At 36.0% G+C, this 26,166-nt stretch overlaps 1 protein-coding gene across 4 annotated transcripts in view; it reads left to right on the forward strand.

The window, feature by feature from the left end:
- The first annotated feature begins 1,439 nt into the window (after positions 1-1,439).
- Alkbh8 (alkB homolog 8, tRNA methyltransferase) overlaps positions 1,440-26,166 on the forward strand; it is a 55,822-nt gene continuing 31,095 nt past the window's right edge. The window contains exons 1-7 of one of the 4 annotated variants that reach the window (XM_074066801.1): positions 1,440-1,474; positions 5,831-5,966; positions 10,582-10,819; positions 13,230-13,361; positions 13,992-14,087; positions 15,870-15,974; positions 17,114-17,184. In XM_074066801.1, coding sequence (XP_073922902.1) covers positions 1,461-1,474; positions 5,831-5,966; positions 10,582-10,819; positions 13,230-13,361; positions 13,992-14,087; positions 15,870-15,974; positions 17,114-17,184 — 792 coding nt within the window. In that variant the 5' untranslated portion in view covers positions 1,440-1,460. Of the gene's footprint in view, positions 1,583-1,615; positions 2,199-5,830; positions 5,967-10,581; positions 10,820-13,229; positions 13,362-13,991; positions 14,088-15,869; positions 15,975-17,113; positions 17,185-26,166 lie in introns of those variants that run through there. The other 3 variants (XM_020185355.2, XM_074066803.1, XM_074066802.1) reach the window with 3 other exon arrangements.

Below are 26,166 nucleotides of genomic sequence, written 5' to 3' on the forward strand. Positions count from 1 at the left end.
TCTGAAAGCAAGTGATCAAAATGTATAAAGAAAACTAAAAGAGTGTACTTTCATGGAGATTTAGAAATCTAAAAGTTTAAAAAGCTTTAGTACTTTCAAGGTACATATTGAGATGAAGTAATTGAATTTGTCCAATAGGAAATAATAAGGGGAATTTTGCATTGTTGTCCATGTCATACCCATTTAAATATAAATTAAAAATAAATACAAATTTAGTTTTAATGCTCAAAAGCCACATTTCTAGGGCTTACTATGTTGTACAGCTCAGTTTAAAAACATTTCCAGTGTTGCAGAAATTTTTATTGGGATATATTTTTGAAAGCATCGGTAGTGCAGAAGCAAGATTGCAATGAGGAAGACTTAGTTTGCCTTCACACTCAAGTTTGCAATGTCTGGGTAACTTGACCACTCCAATCTGCACATGCCTCTTAATTTTTGCTACTCGATTTTGGTCTCACTCTTACTTTCCTGTACCATTGCAATGGCTTCCTATGTGTAGTCCAACTGCTGTCCTTTCCTCCATCTGAGCTATTCTCAGCACAAATCATTCCGCCACTCAACAATCCTCTCTATTCACTGTCACTTTACCTGGCCTGCCACCCTTAAGTTTTACTAACAGTTCACTGTGGTGGGGTGATGGGAGCACTGTATTAACAATGTAGGAAGGTGAACCTCTCCCTTTCCCCCATGCTCCAACTTTCCTTCTCTGCACTTACACAGCTCAAAATCCAATGCAGGGAGAATGATTATAATATATTTAAATCACAATAACATTAGAACAGGAACAACTGCTGATCATCTCCTGTGTCTTCTATTTCTCATGTGCTACTGAATTCCTTTCCCTCTGTCACTGCTGTACATATTTCCAGTTATTATCTCCTCACTTTTCACTTTACCACTGCAACAGTCATCTCACTTCCAGTCTCTCCTTTCACCTTCCCAAGAAGCTCTGGTCATGTCACTTCATTTCTCTAATCTTTCTGGGACCCCCTTAGGCCTATAAATAAAACGGTGTTAGCTCTTCCAGTTACTTGGTGGCAGCCCACCTTTCCTGTCTTGCCTCCTACATTCCTCCATTTACCTCCCTATTATTCTGTATTACTCACTAGACCCCTGGCACGTTCATATATAGTCACCTCCTTCCCTCGTGACCATGTGATGGTATCTTTTAGATCCCAGTATCATCGCCCATACCTTTAATAAGATTCAGGACGAAAGGTACCCGAAGAGCCCAAGGTGGGGGAAACGATTATGGATGGATGCGAAGGGCACAACCAGTTGGGCCTTGTCTTTTTGGGGAGCGACTCGTGAAAAACAAGCTACACTCCCAGCGACCACCGCTCACCCAAGTAAAACAAGGGAATTGCCACTGTTTCAGACACTTGGGAGGCGAAGGGGATGGTGGGAGCACTAGGGTTGCCGCGCGGGCTCATGGGAAATGTAGTACAGCTGTCTCCAATATGGCTGCGCCCAGGTGAGGGGTGTGTGACAATTCTCGCTGTAGGTTTCTGGGGCTGGAGCAGAGAGGTTGGCGAAGGAGACAGCAGCGAGTGGTGAGAACCTCTCCTGAGCAGACGCAAAGGTGTTTGGTGGGCCTCACAGGCCGCAAATCCCGGCTTCCTCCTGCCAGCTTCTTCCGGTCTTCTCTAGCCGCCTCGCCATCGTGGGGTTCAGAACCCCAGGGTGGGGTGATCGAGGCGGCGCCCGGGTGCGCCGTTTGGGCGGTAGGGTGTCTGTGAGTTGCGTGGTTTTATTAGTGTGCAATGTGCACGTGTTTGTGTCTGCGCCGGGTGCTCACGTGGGGTCTACAATTTGGGGCGAGTTAATCTGGGGCTTCTAGGGCTTTGCTGGCTGGTGTCAAGCCAGTGGAGTAAAGGCATTGCTGGTGACCCGATCGCCTGTACAGCTGCGCGTTCTCGTGCGGTTGTTTGAACGGCCCTGTAGCTCTTGGGTGGGGTGGTGTCAGTCTGGTTTTTTTTTTTTTTTTTCAACGATTACATTGAATATGTCTTGCCAGCCGTATGCCAGGTATCAAGGCTGTGTCCTCAGATAGATGACAGTCTTCTGAGCCTAGCACCGAAACAGGTAATTGTAATAGAATTTGAGGACTTCAGGGATAGGGATACAAAGCAGGTGTTAATGAAAACCTGAAAGAAGGTTGCCAAACTCGTAATTCTGGAGGAGGAGAGCACTGGGAGGTAAGATGGCAAATACTTCTTAGGTTTTTTAAACAAGTGTTTGATGTGTGACAACCAGGTATTAGATTCTTATTAGGTGCTGAGTGAGTAATACAGACAAAATCCTTATTTGATGGAGTGAACTTTCTGTAAGTTATAGAACAGAAGAAACTAATGGGTATAAGAAAATATATAGAAAATGTACTTCAGTGAGTCAAAAAGGGATAATAAATGAGGAGGTGCTTTTTTCTAATTATTTAAAACCTTTTTAAAAATAGGTTTTCTAATAGGTAATGAAATTTGAATAGCATTAACTTCAAAAGTCCTGAAAAACTGGGCCCTGGTGGCTCATGCTTGTAATCCTAGCTACTCAGGAGGCAGAGATCAGGAGGATCATGGTTCACAGCCATTCTAGGCAGATAGTTCGAGCGACTCTATCTTGAAGAAACCCACCACAAAAAAGGGCTGGTGTAGGCCCCGAGTTCAAGCCCCAGCACTGAAAAAAAAAAAAAAAAGGAGCGCTCTCATTCCTGTGCTCATGTACTCATTTCTCTTCCCTGGAAACAACTCATATCACCAATTTCTTGTGTCTTTAAAAGATTTATTTAAATGTATACTCTGTATTCCTGTGTTGTACTTTAACATCAGACCTCATTTAATAGTAATTTAGGTTATTCTAATCTTTACTATTCATTAAGTATAATTTACAAACAGGCACAGGAACTTTTGTCTACACTGCCTGCTAACTTCTCTATTGTTCAGGGAGGGCATGGACACACATACTGTTGCCACTTGGGGCAGTATCCAGTTGGCTGTATTGAGGGTTAAACTTGCTAGCAGACAAGTAGCAGACCGTGTATAATCTCCAAACTCTCATTATCCTACAGAGAATATGCTCAGGTTGGAGGTAGTTGAACTGGACCTAGCACATGGCTAGCATCCTAGTAAATATCGACTTCACATGGTAACATGTGATGGCAAAAACATGGTTATGAGGCTCCATCTACTGGTACTGTCTCTTAGTGGCATACTTTTAAAATGATATATTCAGCATCTATTCTTTTTTCGTTTCCTCCACCTTGCAGTTAAAGGCTCATGTGAAATATTCACAAAAGAAATTCTGTATTGTACCCATCCTTTGTTCTCTATGACATATTGTAAGTTGTTGTTTCAAAGATGGAGATCTTGGAATGGCTTAAAAATAGTTCCTTGGTTGTTATCCCCTTCTGAACGGGCTCTTCTGACAATTAACAGCAGTGGAATAATGAATGTAATTTTCCTAACAAAACTGTGAGAGGGACCAGTGTTACTATCCCTATTCGCGTTTCTGTAAGTTGAAGCATAGAGTTATGTAACTAACATCCCGGTGGGGCTGAGAATTGAACCTGGAACCTGGACTCCTACACAATATGTTGTACTGCCTCATAGCACTGATTGAGGTTCTGGGGTAACTAAGAAAAGTATAGTTTAATCCTTATCCTCAAAGAACTTAACAGTACAATGGAAGGAGACAGATCTTAGAGCAATGTAATTTGTGCAGAGTTAGAAATACTTAATTATTCCCTTCACTAAGGATAATTCCCAAAGCTTTCTAACGTCAGTCCTTTTCCTGAGGGCCACTTCATAGCCAGACATCACAACTGTATGTCTCACCACTACCTTAAACAGATCATATCCCAAATGTGACTTATTTCCTTTCTTACTGAGCAGCACTTCCAACCTTCCCCTTGACTTTCCAGTTTTGAAATAACATCACCAGTCTCTCAAGCACTTAGGCTCTACCCTGTTAGTAACCTAAATCTGTCTCATTATTTCCTGTACTGAATGGCTCTTCCTAACTTTCCTCCTGGCTTTTCTAGTTTCGAAACTATATCTAGTCTTTTAATCACTCAGGCTCTACCCTGTTAGTTGAGTGATCTTTCATTCCTCTGTTCCACATCTGAGTAGTTACCAAAGACCTATTGATTCTAACCTGAACATTTCTTTCACCCTCTCTTTGTTTTCTTTCCTTCTATGCCTCCTGTGTAGATCAGGCCAGCATTTCTACTTCCAGCTTGGGTTATTGATTACAGGTCTTCTCATCTCTAACCTCCCTATTATGGTTTCCTACCAGCCTGCCTTACTTGGCTCACCTCCTAACACTAGGAAGCTGTGTACTAGGAAGCTGGACTGCTGGCATTTGAATAGACTTGTCATTTTTCTTCTATCTTTAAGATGAGTAGAGTTTTGACAGTGTTCGTGAGCCATTGTTATGCTGTTCCTGCCATTATGCTGTTAACTTTGAAGACTTTGAGTACAGAATGGGATTGGGGGGAGGGCAAACTTTCTCTGTTCTGAAAAAAATTCTGCCTACACTCACTGTCTTTGCTAGACACATCCATTTCTGCTTTAGCTTCTGCTCTGTCCCACCTGACTGAATGCCTTCTTTTTCATGTGACTCTGAGTGTTCTTATTTTTTAGTACTGAGCTGGATTTTCCTTCTGATTTGAAGTCTTCCCACCTTTTACAGTTAACTTCGATCTTGTTTCTTTGTCTCTAATTCATGTCACATAGAAGGGCTGAACCACTACCACTTAATTGTATAAAATGTGACAGATCTTTTTATTGTTTAGGATTTGTTTTCCTCAACTAACACAAACTTTTTGAAAGCACATGCTGTATGTTATGTATATGCTGCAGCTGAGATCATAATAGGTATATGTGTGTTCACTCATTTGACATTCACTAATCCCTCCCTTCCACCAGTATGTACTGAGTTCTTGCTGTATGCTGGCGTTTCTGTTTTCTTGGAGTTTACAACACGATGGGGGAGTTAAGCTGACAGATGAGTCATCATAAATTGTGATAAATTCTGTGAACAATCAAATTGACTGCTGAGATAAAGCATGATAGAGGCTGCTGTTCGGAGTGATTATAAAAGCCTTTTAGTGACTACTTGATGACTGACATTTCAACAAAGGGGAAACAACCTTGTGGGGCTTTTATTTCTGTTATTTAAAAATTATAAGTATAGAATATATAATATGTATAGTTTTAAAAATAATAAACACCTATACCTTCTGAGTAGGTTAAGAAATATTTTTGATGCTCCTGTGTATCATTCTCATATCAGATTTCTCTTCTTCTCCCATACAGAAATTACCTTGCTCCTGAATCTTGCGTTTATTATTTCCTTGCTTTTAGCTTTACTACATATTTATTTCTAAACAATACATGGCTTCTTTTTGAATTTTGAACTTTATTATCAGTGAAATCAAACTTTATGTTCTTCATGAATTTTTTCATTGTTCCTCTCCTCTTTTACCTCTTCCTTCTTGCCTTACCTTATATTATAATTGTGAAATTCATCTTTGATATGTTTTAGGTAGAACTTAATAAACAATAGGATATATTGTGTATGGGTAAAACAGTGTTTTAATGGAGCTAACACATTTGCAACATTTCTTAGAATCCTCAGAGATGTTATTGAATGTTCTTAATTCTTTGTTACCTTGTCTTTATTTATTTATTGTTTATTTTCCATGTCTGTTCTCACCTTTCTGGGTTGATGAAAGGTAAACTAAGGATTTAAAAAAGTCATATAGAACTTTTTATAAACTATAGAATATATGAGTAACACTAAGATTGACCTTACTTACTTTTTTTTTTTTTAGTGTTGGTATGGACATCCATCATCAAAATAATTTCAAACTCAGTAAAACTGAGAAGAAGTCATTAAGGAAACAGATTAAAGCCAGGAATACTTTGCTGAGACATGAAGGCATTGAGGCAGTGTCCTATGCCACTCAGGTGACCTAAAACTATTGTTATCATTTGAATGTAGATGTATCAATATGTTAATATTTTGTATTTGTTAATATGGCTCAAGGCTGTAATTGTTCAGCCATGTTTTAAATCCATATTAAATATATGTGTGAAAGACTCTGGTAACTTTCCATTTGGGACCATAGCCTGGCCTATAGTTTGAATTTCTTTTTTTTTTTTTTTTTTTTGTTTTTTGGTGGTACTGGCATTTAAACAAGGGCCTCATGCTTGCTAGGTGGTTCTGTCAGCCCTTTGAATTTCTATTGATTGTAACTGTTGAGGTAAGGAAGTTGTAGGTGTATATTAACAGTAACAATGTACAAATCCTTTCAGTTTATAAAGCATACTTATGATTATTGTTATATTTAATTCTCTAAAAATATTTATGAGATTGTGCGAAAACTAAAGTTTTGAAAGGTTATGATATGCCCACTAATAAAACCTAGTAAGTGGTTGAACAGAAACTTAAAGCAAGATCTTCTGTATCCTGATATCATCTCTGTTTCCAACCTATATTATAAAGTATTTTGTTATATGCTGTAAAATGGTTTTCATTTATTAGGCCTTAGCCTTTTCATTATTTGGTGGCAAAAATTAAATGAGATGTTACTATGAGGTTTACAGGCTATGAATTATGAGAATTCACTTTAACTCTTAGATTCTCCACTTATTTAGACATGAACAGTACCCATTGACCTTGGCTTTATTCGTTTCTAAGCAGAGCATGGTATTGCATACTTTTTTACCTCATTGGATTGTTAGATTCCAAAGTGAATATGTATGTGACAGTAGTTACAGACATAAGAATACATGAATGCAAGGAAATCTTAGAGGTATTCTTTTTTGGTTCTTATAGAATAAGAATGGGAAGGCAGTTTAGGTATCATCTGACTGAGGGCCACATACATTGAGGTGGAGCTGGGGTTGAAACTTAGGTGTGTCAACTTTCAGACTAGTGCTCTTCTCTGTGCTTTTGTTATTGTCTTCCTTGATGCATCATAGCTTAGGACTAAGCAGTTTATTAGGCACATTTGAATTTAGCAGGGCAAAGGCACATACTTGGAGTTATATATTAATGACTTTAGACATTCCTGTGAAAAGAATAATAGATTCCTATGAACAGATAATAGAGTTAATCGGTTTGCACACTTTACCATTTCTTCCAGGTGCTACTGAGGCTGTAGGGCATGCAGAAGGTTAAATTGATGCACCCTATTCTCATCTCTTCCCACGTATAACTTGCTCTCTTTTCATTACAGGGGTTGTAAAGAGAAGTGTAAGAAAAAAAGCAGGCTAAGTTTCTTTGCTGCATCTGAAGCTTATTATCATTTGGGTCTTTGTTTTCATTGAGATCTCTAGGAGCTTTGACCTCACCTTCAAGGGTTTCAAGGTGGCAACTTACTATACTTTAGTTTTTTTTTTTTCCAAGATATTTTTAAAGGAGAAGAATAAAATTGTAGAATGTATTTTACCCATCTGTGTAAAACAGATATTCTTTTAATGATGTCTTATGAGTATTAGGTGCCTTTGCGAATTTATAGCTTTAGCTAATATTTTTCTAAAGCAATGATTCTCAAATTGTCAGGACTGAAGATAACTTCAAAAATATGAATTTTCTGCCTCATACTTATTACTTGGAAAATTGGTTGGATGAACAATTATAAATACAATAATTCATACATTTATTTCCATTGAATAACTGATATATAACAAGAAATAAGTTTCCCCCTTCCCTTCCTCACTGCACTTGTTTTTGTGTGGTTTGCCTTTAGAGTTGCCCACAGATCACTTGGAAAGTATGTTTGACTGTTCTTTAAGTCATACCTCATCTTCTTCCATTCCTAGAGGGGCAGTGGACTTGATATATTTATGAAACCTTTGCAGTTCCTTAGTGTGACGTTGTAAAATAACGTATTTGGTCTTTGTCCAGTTTCCTAAAACCCTTGGAGTCACTGGAGAAAAAAGAGTTTCTCTTTTTTTATTATTATTATTAATTTTTAAAAAAAAATTTTATTGTATTCATATGTGCATAAAATGTTTGGGTCATTTCTCCCCCCTTTCCCCATTCCCTCCCTTACCCCCCCTTACCCCTCGCTACCCGGCAGAAACTATTTTACCCTTATCTCTAATTTTGTTGAAGAGAGAGTATAAGCAATAATAGGAAGGAACAAGGGTTTTTGCTGGTTGAGATAAGGATAGCTATACAGGGAGTTGACTCGCATTGATTTTCTGTGCATGTGTGTTACCTTCTAGGTTAATTCTTGAACTAACAAAAGAGTGTCTCTTATGTACTACCGAGATGACTGGTGGCTGGAGGACCCTACAAAGCTTCTGGATGGGGCTGGTCACTGTAGAGACCAAGGCTGATTTGAGGGCTGGGACTTTCAGCCTCCCCCGCATCCTGGGAGGGGAGGTTGAGTTGATCATCTGTGGTCAGTGATATAAACAATCCTGCCTATGTCATGAAGCCTCAGTAAAACCACAGATGGGCAGAGTTTGGACAAATTTCTGGATAGTTGAACATATGGAGGTTCCTGAAGAGTGTGGTACCTAGAGAGAGGGCATGGTAGCTCTGCATCCCTTCCTACATCCTTGCCCTGTTTATCTCTTCTATCTGGCTGTTTATCTCTATCCTTTGTAATATCCTTTATAATAAACGAGTGCGTGTGAGTAAAGTGTTGCCTAAGTTCTGTGAGCTGCTCTAGCAAATTAATCAAATGTGAGGAGAGAGTCTTGGGAACCTAGAACTATAGCCATTCTGTCAAAAGAATAGGTGACAGTCTACTATTTACAATGGCATCTTCAGTCCGGGCCATTCTTGTGAGACTAAGCTCTCAGCCTGTGGGATCTGATCCCACCAGGTAGTATCAGAACTGAATAGCACAGGAGGGCACTTGGCCAGAGAATCTGTCGCAGAGTTAGTTGGGTCCCTGGTGGAAGGAATCCCCACAGATTTTGATGAGCAGCTGTCACAGAAGCATTCTCTGTTGTGTGGTATTGAGTGGGTGAGAATAGGAAAAAACACTTTTTTTTTATTGTTATTCATCTTTCAGACTTGGATTTAGGGATATGGAAATGTTTTTGCCACATATAATCAAATTATTTTAGTATTTTAATTTAAAAAATCTCATTGAATAAGGTTCAGGGCAAGCCACTGGAGACTCAGTTTTTCTCTATATAATGTACTATTATAGTGGTGGTGTGCTTATTAAATGTATGAGTATACTTACATACATATAAAGTATTGGCTGGCCCATGACAGAACAGTATTTTACCTTTCTTATTAAGAAAGTCAATGATAATTCTATTAGATCCATTTCAAGTGAAGTTACAGATCTTCTCATTTTGTGTAACAAAACTAAATACTGATCTTGAACTTAATGTAAATTAGGGGCTAGCAAACTCCTGTCCTCAAAATGAATCTGACCTGTGAACTAAGAATGGATTTTACATTTTAAAGTAAAACTAAGTCTGTGTTACAGAAATTTACATGGCCTGTGAAGCCTTAAAATTTTTATCTGGGTCTGCAGAGCTTTGCCAATTACTGGTATAATTGACGAACTTGATGAAAGCAGGGTTCCATGGTTTACTAGTGATCCACTAAAACATTTTTAGAAGTCATAGGTCATAAATGAACAATCTTTTGGTTTTTTGAGGTTTTTTTTTTTTTGGAGGAACTGAGGTTTGAACTCAAGGTTTCATTCTTGCAAAGCTGGTGCTCTACTGCTTGAGCCACACCTCCAGTCCCTCATAAATGAACAATCTTAATGGTGTAGGATGTTAAGTATAGTAGCTGTAAGGACACTGAGCTGTGAATATCGGAATAAAGATATCTCCCAACCTCACATCTGTTGCGTAAAACTTAATGTCTACAAGGGAAAAAATTTTAATTGCAAACTGAGTAAATTACTTAGACTGAATTCATTTCCTTAGACAGGAAATTTTTCATATTTTATGTTCAGTAGAACCTGTAATTGATGTTCCTTTCAATTCATATGTTTATTTTTAGTAAACATTGTATAATGGTTATATTAAAGTATAGATTCTGGGAAACTAGGAGAAATAGGTTTGAAACCTAGCTCTCCCTAATTACCATCTTAACCTAATTGTTCTGATCTTCAGTTTCTTCCTCTATAAAGTGGGACTCATGTTACCCATATAAATTTGCTTTTTGTAAAGATTATGTTAATGAGGATTAACTAGATAACAGAATGTGGAAACCCATTCTCTGGCAAAAAGCCAGCATTATGTAACTGCTGTTTCTTTCCATTCTCCTATTCTTCCCTTTTAATATGTTAAATTTATGTTCTTGAACAATAAAGTCATCTTTTAATTTGCATTTATGATTATTAAGAAATGAATATTTTACTGATATAAGCTACTTAAAAACAAATGTTTACAGTATAGGAATACTTTTGTTCCCCAAATATTTAGTAAATTGGTTTATAGACTTTGCATGAAATTAGCAAACCAAATAACCACTATATGGAAAGCTTGTTTCTTTTCAACTATGTCTTTGTGGAATTACTATTCTAAAAATATTACTTAATCTTATTTTAAGTAAACATATCAATTGCTCATATTTCTTTCTTTTTTTAAGAACCTGGTTGTTGCCAATGGTGGTCTGGGTAATGGTGTGAGTAGGAAGCGACTGCTGCCCGTGTTAGAGCAGTGTGGATCTGTGGACGCTCTCTTAATGCCACCCAACAAGCCCTACTCTTTTGTAAGATACAAAACTGCAGAAGAATCCAGGAAAGCCTATGATACCCTCAATGGACAAGAAATAGCAGATGATTTAGGACAGAAGATCATTCTGTACTTGAATTTTGTGGAAAAAGGTATTCTATAATTATCTTTTAAATAATGGTTCTTCACACAAAAGTGTGAATTTTCTTTTCATAGACATAAATTGGGGAGGTGTCCAATTATTGTGAAATAAAAGCAACCCCTCTTTATCAAATATTCTTTAAGCTCCCATAGTAGTTAAGGTACGTAGGTGAATAAGTCATGGCCTGCCTTTCAGCAGTTCTAACCAATCAAACACAATGTATTAATTATGCCTGTTACTTAATTTGGAAACTTCCTACCTAATCATGCTTTACAAAGTTTAATGTCGAGGATTCAGATCAATTTATTTCACAGTGTCTACCCAGAAGCTTTGAGTTAATCACTTAAGAATTAACTGTGACCCAAATGGTTATGTGTCAGAGATAGTGGAGTACACTACCTAGTAAGCGTGAGGCCCTGAGTTCAAACCCCAGTATGCAAAAACCAAACCAAAACAAAAACCAGCCCCAAACTCAGATGGTTACATGTCAATCTTCGTATTTATGGAGAAGCACCTTTAGCTTCCAGAGACCCCAAAAGCTTTGTGGTGGTGTTATCCCATGACCTTTGTGTGGGGATGGAAATGTTCATGTCTGTGCTGTCCAGCACAACAGCTACTGGATAATGTGACTGAGTAATGGAATAATTGAAGGAATAGCTTTACAGATTGATGTACAGAATTGCTATAGGGATTATTACATCTTTTCACCTCTTCCCCATGGAAACAAGTTATATGGAGATAAACTTTGATTTAGACATCTAATCGTGTATTCACTTGCTGCTTATTTAGGCAATAATACAGCTCTGTTCAGGTATCCTGATGATGGGTAGGTGAATGAAACATGATCAAATAAAAAAAAAGGGGATAAAAAGAGTAATAGAGGAAGTGAACAAAATCAGAGTTCATTATATGTATGTATGGAAACATAATAAACCCTGTTCAATTAAAAAAATAAACAAAAAGTCTAAAAAGAGACTCAAAGGAAAACTTTTAAAGACTCTTTTAAAAATATACTTGGAGCTGGGTGTGGTGTCCCATGCTTGTAATCCCAGCACTTGGGAAACTGAGGCAGCAGGATCAAGAGTTAGAGTTAGGGACCAGCTTGGGCTACATAGTGAGACCCTGTCTTAAAAATATATATAAATATGTGTAAAATTATACTTCTCAGTGTCCCTATGTGTTTAATTTTAAAGCTTTATTTTGACTTAAGTGCCACAGATTTTAAAAACTAGATTATTCTTGCACTTTTTATTTGCTTCTGATTACTTTTTGAAAACTGAATGATTTTATTCAGAAAATACTGTCCTTGGATTCCCCCTCCTCTGCGTATTCAGTATGTGGGAATCTCAGTAACAAATTGAAGAGTTTAGGTATATTACTTGTGTGAAATCCTTTGTTAACTTTGGAAAGTGTTTTTATTCAGAGTAGACCCATGTCTTGAATGTTTTGATATTTGTTTTGGTGTCTGCTTTCAGATAGCCACTGGTAGCAAATACAAGTGATACTTTAAATTCTTTTTCAAAAAACCTATTTAAGAAATTAAGAATGACTTACTTGGGCTATAAACTACCTATCGTTAAGGAATTTTTTCCAAAATTTTCCTTATATAATTTGAATAAATAATACATGTGGCACATGACAGGCACTCGGTATATATTTATCAAATGATAAATATTATTTATGTGATAAATACTACTTGTATTTCTGAAATATGAATAGAATCTAGTAGATGCTAAGTATTTTTGTGAATTTTTATATTAATTGAAAGATGGGGATTGCTGGATGAGACTCTTCAGAAATCATTTCTGTAACATGAATGACTTAACAGTATGTAAATACATCTTCCCTTTATCTGGCAGAAAATTCCTCTCCTTTCCTTGGGTACTTAACTTGAAGCTTTCAAGGAAACAGAAACTTTTTTAAAGAATGTACATAAAATCAGAGAGACATTGATATTTTCATGTCAAAAATGTTATTTTTCACAAATGATTTTAAAAAATTTCTTTAGAAAGTTGTATGTTATTTTACACTTTTCTGTTGTTTGACCATACTTACCATTAAGAGCTTAAGAGCAAAAATTGGCATTTAAATTCTTGTATTCTATGTTCTTTCAGGGACAGTCCTGAATTTTTAAAAATGGAGCTGCATACTATGAATATTATGAGAAACCTTGACTTTTAGTGAGGTTTAAAATGTAAGTCAATCAAGTTCAGACAGGAAAGTTACTGTTTGATTTGCTGGAGGGAATTTCTGTAGGTAGAAGATAATTTTGATCTCGCTCCTTGGTTTCACATTTTCAGTATGTTGTTTGCCTCTCTACATTCTTATTTCTGAAAATGAGGACTGGGAGCTTTATGAACTATAAAAAGCTATTGGGTAGAACCGTTTTATAGGTGATGATTTAATTTTGTTTCCCATAGCACAGTGGAAAGAGTTGAGGCTTCAAGCCTTACCTCCAGGCCTTGTGGTCATAGAAGAAATAGTTTCTTCTGAGGAAGAGAAAATGCTTTTGGAAAGTATTAATTGGACAGAAGATAAAGACAATAAAAATTGTAAGTAAAAATTTGAAAGCTGATATTTATATTTAAAAGTTCCTGCAAAATGTCTTGTTACTGCTCCTCCTTCCTCCCACCCCCACACACTGAATGTTATAATTTCACTGAAAGTAGCTTGGATCTACTAACATACAGTAGCACTTAGAAACACTAATAACAGATAACATTTATATGGCTATCAATTTTCAACTCCAAACTGATGAATAGTTATCAGATAACACTGTTGTAGCTAACTTTTTTAAGCTCTTTCATTGTTATCCTATTTTCTCTTCACTGTACGGTTGGTTTCCAATGAGACATCAGCAGTACAGGACATGTAATGTAGCCAGAGCTGCCTGGAGTTTTGTATAAATTAGAGTAGCTTTCCACATCACTTGCAGTCTCCAGAGTGGCAATGTAGTTATCACATTGATTAGGTGAAGCTCTTTTAAGTGTTTTGTTACAATTTTAGACATGAAGGAACAGCAGATACAGCAGAATGGTTAATGTCATTAAAGAGAATAATTTAGCAGTTAACAGAAGTTAACCATTACTAAATTAATCCTTACAAATAGTGTTGGCTGAAATATATGAAGGATCATATATTGCTTTTTCTCTGAAATAACTTACTTTCTTCTCTTTGTACAGTTCAAAAATCTTTAAAACACAGAAGGGTAAGACATTTTGGTTATGAATTCCACTATGAGAACAACAATGTAGATAAGGAAAAGCCATTACCTGGGGGTAAGTAATTGTTAATGCACAGTAAATGCTGGTTTGAGAAAAAAAAAAAGATGTGATATGTTAGAAGTCTATCAAAGTTGAGGTTGTATGTTTCTTCTGTCATTTGTAGGTAAACTTTTGAGGCAGTTGATTAAATTGAAAGCATTTTAAACAGGTAAGAGGTATGATACTATAAAAAAAAATTCACACATACAAATAAAGCTAAAAGCTGTAGTTACTGTTGACCACTGTCCTCTCACACTTCTTTCTTCTTAGAAGGATGTGCTGTTAACAGGTTAGCATATAGTCTACTCCTGTACAAAATGAGTTCATGTCCAAATATATGTACCTATTAAAGTACAGTTTGCCATATGCAGTATTATAGAGTATACATTGTATACTCATATATGCATCACTCCAACATGTTCTTTTTCCTCTACAGTGTATCTGGAGAGTTAATGTAGTTTTTGGCTTTATTGAATGCCCCAAAATGGCTTAATCAAATAGTTCTCTATTGCTAGACATTTAGGTTATTTCTAGTTTCTAGCATTTATAAGTAGCACTACAGTGAGTATCTTTGTACAAGTCTTTTTATGTACTCTGTAAGAGTTTCTTAAGAGGGATGTGGAATTGTGTCATAGGTTATGCTCATTTAACAATGTTAGTAGATACAGATTGGAGCTGGAGTTGTGGCTGAAGCTGTAGAGTGCCTGCTTTGCAAGTGTGAAGCCCTGAGTTTAAACTCCAGTCCCACCAAAAACAAAACAAAGCAAAACCCTACTGTACAATAGATAGAAAAATTGCTCCCTAAAACGGCTGTGCCAACATTGTCTCACTAGTGTGCACCCTTTCCTCCCCACCCTTACTAACAACATATGATGTACAATCTTTAAGTTTGTAATTTTTTGATTAACAATGATGTTGGCCATTTGCATTTCCTTTTCTATGAATTCTTTTTCAAATCCTATATCAGTTTTAAAAAATGAGTTATCTGTGAGATTGATATACTCTATATTCTGGATAATAATTCTTTGGTATAATTCTGTATAGGATTAAGTTTATTTTTTATGACCTTGTTCTTAATTTAAGGCTTTCATCCACTGTGAAATTCCACTTATGACTTCCGTTAAAGTTGTGGGGTTTTTTCCCCAAGGGTAATAATTTAAAATAATTAAACTTAAAATAAACTTTAAAATAACAAAAAAGAAAGTGGTTAAATTAATTTCTTACATGTAATGTATGGTTTGAGCATCATGAGTCTAAAAATAAAAAAAATTCTTCAAAATATGAAACTGAGCACTAATGTGATGCCGGAAGTAGAAAATTCCAATCTGAGTTAATGTAAGGGTCCTAGCCAAAACACAAACTCAGTAAAAATATATAAAATTACCTTTAGGCTATGTACATAAGGTATGTATGAAACAGGTGAATTTTGTGCTTAAACTTGGATTCTGTGTCTAAGATCTCTACTGTGTATATGCACACCTTCCAAAATCTGGAAAAAATCCAAAACCTGAAATATTTTGAATAAGGACTCCTTAACATATATTGAGTTTTATTACTATTTTATAAAATGTCAAAATTGTTGTTAGTAAGATTATTCTTTTGGGCTTTTATATCTATTAAAATCAATGATATAACTGAAAGAGTCTTACAAAGTTTTTATTTTGCTTGATTTCATATTGATGATCTCACTGCTATATTAAGAGCTGTCAGACTCCTATCACAGTGATTTTTTTAAATTCTTGAGCTAAATATGCAAAGTAAATATTTTAATGTTTTGCCTTTTTAATTACTGACTAGGTCTTCCTGATGTATGTGAAAGCATTTTGGAGAAATGGCTGAAGGAAGGTTACATTAAACATAAACCTGATCAGTTGACTGTGAATCAGTATGAACCTGGGCATGGTAAATACTTCTTCTTTTACAATTCCAGTAGTATATTTCTGAATTAAGGTTATGTAACTTTTTTAAGACCAAAGGTATTTTTTAAATTTTCTTATTTTTTTTTTTTTGTGGGACTGGGGTCAAGGTTTTTTTTAAAGCTCAAATGAAGTTTTAGATTACTTTGCTTATATTTGTTTTAATCCCTTGCAAATCTATGTCTCAGTCCCTTTAGGAACTTTCATCATGAAGTATAAACAAACTGACACAAATTGTTGTTTGTGATTTTTGTTGTTTTGTCCAAGTTTGATTTAGAGAGGGAGGTGAATGTTTGAAAAATATGAGATAATGTATAATCAAAGAACCAAATATTTACTGAAGGGAAGAAGGCTAATTGGTTGAATAATCTTTTTCTTCTTCCTCTATTTGAGAAAGCTTTGTTAATGGCAGTAGTTGTAGAGGTTTTTTTTTTTCTTCTTCTCCTGCCTTTGGTTCAAGACAGGGTCTCACTGTATAACCCTGGCTGGCCTCAAACTGAGGATCCTCATGTCTTAGCCTCCCGAGTGCTGAGATTACAGTCATGTCCTGCTATGCCTGGCATCATCATGTATTTCAATTGCTTATTTACCTGTTTTTCCACCTGTCTATAAACTCCTTGAGGAGGGACCTACTTGCTTCACATCACCTCATCATGTATCAAAGTTTTTTTTTTTTTTTTGCCAAAAGGTATTCAATTAACAAATGAATAGATCAGTGGAGGAAGCCGTATCTTAATTATTGATCTACTTAGTCTTCACACGTGGCCTTTGCTCTCCAAGTCCTTGGGAATCTGATGCTCAAAGAAAACAAACAAACAAACTCATCTTACACACCTTCCTCCTGAGTTGGGATTGGATGAGTGTCCTACTTAAGCAATGATTTCAAGCCTTGGTTTTAGAGTCAAGTCTCAACTCTAACTCAAAGATATTTCTCATTTAGATTTGGTTTAATTTTGTTTAGTCACATTTACTTTTAAGTTTTTCCTTTTAACTAAAATTATAGTACATTTTTAATAGCCAAACAATGTTTTTGCCATAATTGTGTGAGGCTGTGTGTATTTAAATCTACTTAGTCCAATTCTAAAAGGAAAAGTGAAGTGACCTGTCATGCTGTTTACACCTCAGGAATCCCTGCACATATTGACACACATTCTGCCTTTGAGGATGAGATCCTGTCTCTCAGTTTGGGGTCAGAGGTAAATATTCAAAAATATTTGTTGGTTCTCAGCATGTATCTTACCTTGTACAATGTTCTTTCCACAGGATTATTCACATTCTTAATTAAAATGAACTAGGATTTTTAAGTGAAAAGTAAGAGCACCTTTAGGACTTACAGAATGTGTAATTATTCCATCTTCTTTTAGATATCTGAAGTTTTACCCTTTAGCTTATGAGATGGCAGAAAAATACCTGTAATTTAATTTTTTACACATTACTCTTTAGCAATTAAATGAAAGTCAGATTTTCCCAGGTGCAGCTTGCCTAACTCTTGACCTACTGATGCAGCATTGCCATCTGCTGGAGGCCATAGAAAAAGACAAAACTAAAATGTTGTCGGGGGCTTTGAAAATACTTTTCATGGACGTTACCTGATTCAGTCCTTGCAAAAACTGAGCAGTAGAGGTTCAGATCTTCATTTTTACAGATGAAGAATAAGAAGCTCATGTGTATTCATTTGCTTGTTTCTGTAGCTGCTCTTTGCTTTAACTGCTAAAGATACCAAACCATACATGCAGATTGCAGACAGAATTTTAGCTATAAGTAAAAAATTTAATTCTAGAATAATCCTTAGATTAGATGATTAGAGTTCATCTAATTTAAGTAGAGGTTGCTTCAAAATCTAATCTTGTTTTTAGAGGCAAATGCTATTTACTTGGTTGCTTTTTTTGTTTTTTGTTTTGCCTCCCATATTTGTTTCTTCCCTAGATTTTCAGTGTTTTGGTCTTTTCTTAGCTGGGTGATTGTGTTGATGCTGTGTTATAGAGAATATAGAGAATTAGTGCTGTTTGTTTGATGTGACAAAACCATCTTAACAACTACATGTGTGGATTCTTAACATAGGAACCTTCAAAAATAGTGAGCCTGGGGAGAAAAAAGAAAGAGTTCTTTCTCTGTGTGGTTTGTTTTTATTTTTACCTATTCTCCTTGCTTGTAGCCAATTGAGAAGTGAAACAAATGAGAAATGGAAATCAGAACATCAACTTTACTTCTGAGAAAATTCATGACAGAACATAGTTTTAGATCTATGGCCAAGTGGACTTTTAATATTTCACTTATGAATTAGAGAAACATTCTGTCCTTGGATAACTGGCGGCCTCCCCCGCAGAGGCAGAGGCTGCCTCTATAACATAGGACATGGAGGAGCAAGTCCTATAAACCAGCTGGCTCTGGAAAGAGAAGAAAGGGCTGAGCTAGGTGAGCCTGACTCCTGGCTCGTAGTTGGCTGAGGTGTTGCTTCTTTCCTGGTGAGCTGTAAGTAGAGGATAAAAGCTAAGTGTGTGTTTCCTGCTTTTCACACCTGGAGAAATTTCTTCCTCACCCTGAGAAACACATGAAGAATGGGACTTAATGCTCTCCCAACACCTACAAAGTCATGATTTAGTTTTAATTAAAAGTTATAAAGAAGGAAAATCTTACCATTTAGTTGAACTGTAAATATGCTGCAATCATGATTTTTGTTTGGTCCCTCAGGAGTCATAATTTTCAGCTGCCAACAGGAATGATGGAGTTTTTGGTTAGAGCCATTTTTGTAATAGATAGAAAGTACATGTGTTACAAGTTATGACAGAAATAGATTTTCTTTTAAAAGATAGGTTTTGAGAGTAAGTGAATTTCTGTGACTTTGAAAAAAGTATTTACTAAACTTTTCAGTTTATCGTGTTATTTAAAATAGAGTGCTGAATCAGGACTTTCATTTCCTCATGAAATGGGAGTAATTAACATTTCTTTCCTGGCTGAAGGATTGTGGTGGAAATAAAATGAGTGAATGTATGTGACAATGTTTTTCAAACTCAGAACAGTCTGTAGATGTGAAGCTGAGATGCTTCCAGGACTCCTTACTTGGAGCCTTCATGTCTGCAGTAAGGAAGCTCATGTTCCCTGGCCTAGAAATAGATGTCAGGTGCTCACAGGAAAGATGACCTTTATCTTTTCTTCTTGCATTCACTCACTCTTGTACCCTGTGCTGTTCTGAGTTATTTTCTTTTTTAGTAGCTTTGTAATTTCTCATTCTCTCCCAGCTCCTTCTCCCAGGCCTAGAATCTGGGTCCCGTACCTCTAACTATTTCTTTATAGTCTCATCCTTGGCACCCTTAGTTGTTTTAAGAAATTCACTGTAGTGCCTATACCACCTTCCATTCCATTGTAATAATTTCGCCAATGGCAGCATTATTTTGTTTTTATAGTTTCTTGTTTTGTTTGTGTGTTTCTTCTTAGTTCAAATCCTCAAGGTTATATTTAATAATTTCTTTCTTTTTTTTGCCCAGAAAGTTCTAAGATCCCTTTTAATTCTTGAATGTTTCAACTCAGGTGTTCTCATGAGGTATTCTTAAATGCCTTATTTTTCATGATTACTTTAAGCATATTCTTCTTAAAACTCTTATAATATTTCTAAAAAGCAGTCTTCATTTAATAGTAGTCTTTATCATTTCAAATATATTTGTTTTGTATATACAGCTAAGTTACTATTTTCTTTAATGCTTTTGTACCTCCAAAAGGATTATAGATATGCACACATACATTTCATGTTATACAGTAAGTGAGGATGTTTTTAGTTGCAAATAACAGCAAAAAAAAAAATGAGTATAAAACAAAAACAAGTTAATATTTCATACAACAAGAAGGCTCATATTTCCAAAGTTTTAGTTCATTTAGTTCAGTGATTTCACCAAGGAACTAACTATATTTTTTCCATCTTAAATTCAGGCTCTTATTTCAGGACTACCTTAGGGAGATATCCAACAAGGGGTAGGATGCATGAGGACATATGAGAATGATACACACACTGTGTAGTCAGTTAGGTTTTTGTATTTAACTGCTCCATCACTAGTAGGTTTGTCCTGCTGTAATTGTAGCCTGCCTTTGCTGACTGACATATTTTGAGAGATGCCCTTGTGGTAAACCTCCTGGTGCTAATGAACTAACAGTGTTGCCGGGTAAATGGGCAAAAAAAAAATCTGTTCAGTAAGTGCCATGAAGACTCAGTCAACTGAGGATAAAAGACCATTTAATGTGTATCTACCTAAAATCAGTACCAAACTTTTATTGTAATGAGAAAGAAAATTTTTGACTGAGACCTATCTTGAAAAATAAAACTAAAAATTATGAAGATGTTTAAATTTTTCTTTAACAATATTTCAATTATATTGCAGCTATTCACTGATATTTAGAACAAGGAATGAGTCACATGAGCTTTATTTTGGTATTGCTTTTCTTGTAAAATATGACTGCATGATAAAATCCCTTTGACTTCTATAGTTTGAGTATAAAGAGAACCCCCCCCAAAAAAAATTATTGACGCCATTATTAGATCTTGGATGAGTTTGTCTTAGACCTCTGATGTTCACATTGCATTTAGAAGCTCTGAATGTGCATCATTGCTGGGTTATTTTCTCATCTTCATTCTAAAAGTTCTCACTGCCATATTTTCAGATCCTAAGTGGCTCTGCATGTGATTTAAATGGTTCTCTGCCACCCCTTTTGTCAACTTCAGAAAGTTTTCTATCTTTTGCAAAAATTGCTATGTCAAGTTGTTCATTTTTATCTTTCATTGTCTAATATTTATAACATCAACATTCACTGAAAGTCTGACGAAGGGATTACCATAGTAGGCAGAGATAACTGGTATTGAACATAGAGAAATATTTGAGCCATTACTAATTTTATAAGGCTGGTTTGTCAGTGAATATTTCTTATTATGACTTTTGCAACTTAGTGGGCTGGGATAATTGGATACATGGGTAATGAAGACCCCATTATTGAATACCTACTAGAGGGCTTCATCTTTCATTATGCTGTTTGTTCTCTCTCTCTTGGCTCGTGCTTTCACCAAATAGCTATTGAGTAGTTCCAGTTTGGAACTACTACAGAACTGTAGTGCAATGTTGAATAAAGATTGTTTGTGAAATGTCTTAAAATACCCAGGGGAATGGTGGTAGCTTTTCCAGCTTTTCTCAGCCTGGTCTCACTGTAGTTTACCTCAGAGATGTTCTTATGCTAGAGCAATTGTCACTACTTCTGTTTATCAGGAATGATTCACAGGGCACTTCTCTTTTAGGAGTTTATTGTTTTAATGGGCAAATGTTTCATTACTTTCTGATCTTCCGCACAAACTGAAGAAAACACCAGGCATTTTTTTTTATACAATTTAAAACAATAAATGCAGTCTGGACTCCAGACATGCTGATTTCATCTCCAGCCTTAAGTTCAGCCCTCAGTATTTGCATTTATAAGCAATATTACAGCCTCAGAAACTGAGCAGTCTTCTCATTTTCACCTTAACTCCAAGTTCTAACTTAGAAGTCAAGCTTGTTGTCTTTTTCTTCAGCCATTTACCACCCTACTGCCATTCTCTAAAACAAAACAAATCTTTGCTCTCTCTGGCCTTCATGTTCTGGGCAGTGACCAATTCAGAACCTGAGAAATATTCTTGACATGTAATTTTAAGATTATAATTTTGTGTGTGTGTGTGTGTTATTGGGATTTGAACTCAGGGTCTCACTCAAGCTAAGCTGTATTAGTAAGCTGTATCACCAGGTCTATAGATTTTGCTCTTAAGTACTAATTTATTCATACCATGTTTTCTTTTTAAAATAGGTTTATAGAGGTGAAGTTAACATACAATAAGTTACAAACATTTAGTATAAGCTCATGAAACCTTTACTACACTCAAGATAAAACATACCCAGTATCCCCCAATGCTTCTTCATGTACTGTTTTTCCTCAGCAGTGTGAGGGGTGCAAAAATTGATTGTTTTCTTTCAGAAATAGTCAACGAATACTCAGCATTCTGAAACCATTTTAGCTTTTTTTCCTCGTACACTCAATAATTCATTTACTTCTGGCTTATGTTATTACTCTTGTTATCTTTGAAGGTGACTTTGTTCCTTTAAGATTTTTTTTCTTTTATCTCTTGTTTCCTGTAGTTTTATTTTGATGGGCTTGCATATTCCACCAGTTCTTCTGGGTTTGTTTTCTACATTGGGGTTTATTGGGTTTCTTATCTGTGCATTGGTTTTATCTCTCAATTTTGTAAAACTTATATATTGTCTATAGATTTTTTGCCTCTATTCTATTTTTTCTCTTCATCTTCCATTTCTCTATATTCTTTATTTTACTTTTAACTGTTTTTTTTTTGTTTGTTTTCTAACATTTGTGTCTCCACGCTTCACTGTTTCTTCTGTCATTAATTCTTTTGTCATGTCTCATTTGCAAGTAAACTCGTTCGTTGACGGCCTAACTTCAGTCACAGTATTTTTTTTGTCTTAGAATATCTGTTTGGTGTCTCTTTTTATGTCCATCGCCTGTTGAAGTGTTCAGGTTTAGGGCTTACATCTTGCAACAGAGTAAGCATCTTTGTTTTATAGTGTGTGTTTGGTATTTAAATATTTGAGGTCCCCATAGTTCTTTTCTGGTCCCCTTCTATACTGTCTCTTTCCAGCAAAGGTTCTGTTGGTCTATTCTGATCCAGAATGTCTGAGATGAAGACTGGCTTTCTCTATCTACAGAAGTTCATAGGTGATTGTGTTATTTAACTGAGATTTTGGACCATTAAGATAGAAAATGTTTAATGCTGTATAGTATCAACTCCAAAGGCAATGGGATTTTATATCTATTCTTTCAGACAATGAATAGAAATAAGGCAAAACAGGCCTCTGATGGCAGTTCTAATTATTCAATTAAATATTACAGTGTAGTGCTAGAAACTGAAAAAGTTGAACCTGTGTGTGTTTTCAGATTCTTTGGTGTTCATACTGGGACTAGATTCAGCATTGGGCAAGTCAAGAGAACTGGGTTCTAGTTCATCCTGGTTAGTAACTGTTAATTGACCATGGAGAAATAATTTCTGTGCTTTCTGTCTTCAGTTGAAATTGGCGCACTATACGTGCATTTTGTCATAGAGAGTTGGTAAACATTTAGTCCTAGTAATAGCAGTTTACTGTTGCTTCTTCTACCACCATCAGCACTGCCATTACCATGATTGCCACCACCAGCAACCAGCTATCCTATGCTAGGAACTAAAGTAGATGTAAACTTTTCCTCATGGGGAGCAACCCAGGGCTGTAGAAATAGATACACCCTTGACAATGGTATTTTGTTCCTTTAGCTGTCCTATATGTGTATATGAATGGATTGCTCTATTTTGCTTAAGGAAGAAAACTTAGAAAATAAATAAATGGAATTTAAGGAGCTTTCTATCCAAAAATGTTAAGATATTCTATACTATTTTTAAAAGTAAATTATTTATGATTAATTAATTCATTCAAAAATACTTCTTTAGTATAATGCACTAGATAGACTCTAACAAGTAAACTGAGATACAACTTAAAGGTTTGTGTTTTAAGCAGAAATATCTCATTACCTTTGTAGCCTTATCATATATAAAGTAGTTTGTGACTGATGTTTTTGAGAGCCCATTTTTGGATAAAGTTTCACTTCATAGTTCCTGCAGAAAAAAACATGAAGTCACAGTGCGAGAAATGAGAGCTCATAGCAAGTGGTCTCCGTGTAAACACATCAGCATGAGTACATCATCTCTTAGGCATTTAAGCCAAGCATTTATAATACTGAATGTGCAGTGATGGCTGAAGTATCTCTGTCATCTTTTTTGGTTAATTTCTCTGTTATGCAATGTGTGTGTGTGTGTGTGTGTGTGTGTGTGTGTACTGGGGCTTGAACTCAGGGGCTTCACCTTGAGCCACTCTACAAGTCCTATTTTTGTGAGAGATTTGTCAAGATAGGATCTTGCAGAACTATTTGCCTGGGCTGGCTTCGAACCATGATCTTCCTGAGCTCTGCCTCCTGAGTAGCTCGGATTACAGGCATGAGCCACCGGTGCCCAGCTCAAATACGGTACTCTGTTATTAAATTTTGGTGGTACTGGGGTTTGAACTCAGGGCCTTACATATGCTAGCAGACACTCTACCATTTGAGCCACTCCACCAGCCCTATGCAATGTGTATTTTGCTTTTCATTGTGCCATTTGGGAAGGTAGTTAGATCATTGTGTTAAAAGTTGCCTTCTCTTTTTATTTTATATTACACTTGAGCTTAGCCAGACAAAATAGTAATTTGGGGTGAAGAAGAAGAATCTGTTTATTATACAGCTAGGATCTGGTTTTGGAAGGCAGAGTTATGTTTAAAAGGTGGAATTTGCTGACTTGTGTTATAATATAGATTTTTTTTGTGATGTTTTCTCTTAAAAATTTTGCCTGATCTAATTTTGCTTGTCTCACATGTACAATACTGTAGGCATGTTCCCAGATGTATACCCTAAATATACATATGGAACCTGATCAGTCAGGACAGTTTTTGCACTGGAAGCATCAAATGGTGCTCTGCCGCTCAGTCTCTCTTGGTAGCAACAAGAGATCAGTGCTTTTGGACTGCCCTGGTGTGTACCTGCTGTACCTGCCATGCCACAAGGTGCCAATCCAGCTTGATGTTCTAATGTGTGTGATTTCTCCCCTCTCACGACCAGAGTATAGACACTCAGACCTTATAAAAATTGCTGCTGGGTGCAAGACAAGGGAGTTTTGTTTTCTTTTTCCTTTTTATCATTTTGAAATGGAAAAGCCTATATGATGATTTCAGGATGTAGGCCTTAAACTTATCTTAAAGGAGCAAGATATATGGCATAAGTTGAAGTTTAAGGGTCTTAGATATCAGCCATTGGTTTTCAAGGCATCTCCAGAGCAGAATTACTGTCAAGTCTTTGACCATGGGAAATATGGCATACCAATAAACTTCTCTTCTAGCAGGGTATACTTCTGAGAGTATCATCTTTTATTGAGAGACAGAAAATTATATTTATTTTACTAAAAAGTGTTCCAAGTTCCTCTTACCCCTCACAATTAACAAATTATCTCATGATAGAAGTGGGAATCTAAATTTGTAAATCCAGTGAAAATACATGCACACATTTTTTGGCACAGCTGTATTTCTTTATAAATCTTTGTAGTTCTAATCTTAAATCCTGGCAATTTTGAGTCTGTCTCCCCTTTCCTTCTATTCTTTCCCACTTGTCCAGACATAGTAGATACGTCTGTCTATAATAAGGTATGTGAACTCTTCTGTTTTCTATTTAAAATAGAAAACAAAATCTTACTTCATTTGAGTCAAATGAAGATGTTAGTACAACTATAGAAGACTTACACTTGGTTGGTTGTAGGAAACAGGTGGACTTTGAGCTATGAAGTATTTTTTCCAGTTAAAAGTGACTTTTGGCCTCTCAGCTTTCATCATTTTCTCTGAATCACATGTCATTTTTCTTGTCATAATTGTCACTTGCCCAGATATTCTTCAGGGTTTCTCTCAAAAGGTTAATGATCTCAGCCTACTTCTCCCCATTAAGGATCAGTATTACGTTTGTCTTCTTTGCAGAAGTGTTCCCAGTAGCAATATATTCTTTACAGTTCTGCTTAGCTGACATGGAGCTCTGTTTATTCCCTCATGTACTTTCCTGTTGGGACTCTTTTTTTGGGGGTGCTAGAATAATATTTGTCTTTGGGGTGATCTTCTATTGCATTTTGGATGTGTAAAGGCTGTGCAAGATGAGAATGTCTAGGATGTCTGTTTGTTTGCTTTGAACTGAACATTATCCTCATTCATGCCCCGTGAGCTTGCTGGGGACTTGATCTTTATTGGCTCTGCCATCTCAGAAAGTAGAGAAAATAGGTAAGACCAAAAAGAATAATTGGAAAAGCTCTTGTGAATGAAGCCGCACGTGGCAGAACAACTCAGCAACTGCAGGGCAATTACTGATTGTGAATTTTTGAGTCTTTTTTTTTTGGTGTTTTAACAAGCATTGGAAAAGTGTTCATAAGAAATCTACATTTAATCATATAAAATGTATTTCCTTAAATTAAAAAATGATAACCGTCAAATTATACATTTCAGGTGTATAAAGATTTAAATGTAAAAAATGACAGAAAATAAAGAAAACGGGTGAATATTTATCTA

This window comes from Castor canadensis, chromosome 2 (genome assembly GCF_047511655.1).
Source record: "Castor canadensis chromosome 2, mCasCan1.hap1v2, whole genome shotgun sequence".
Taxonomy (NCBI): domain Eukaryota; kingdom Metazoa; phylum Chordata; class Mammalia; order Rodentia; family Castoridae; genus Castor; species Castor canadensis.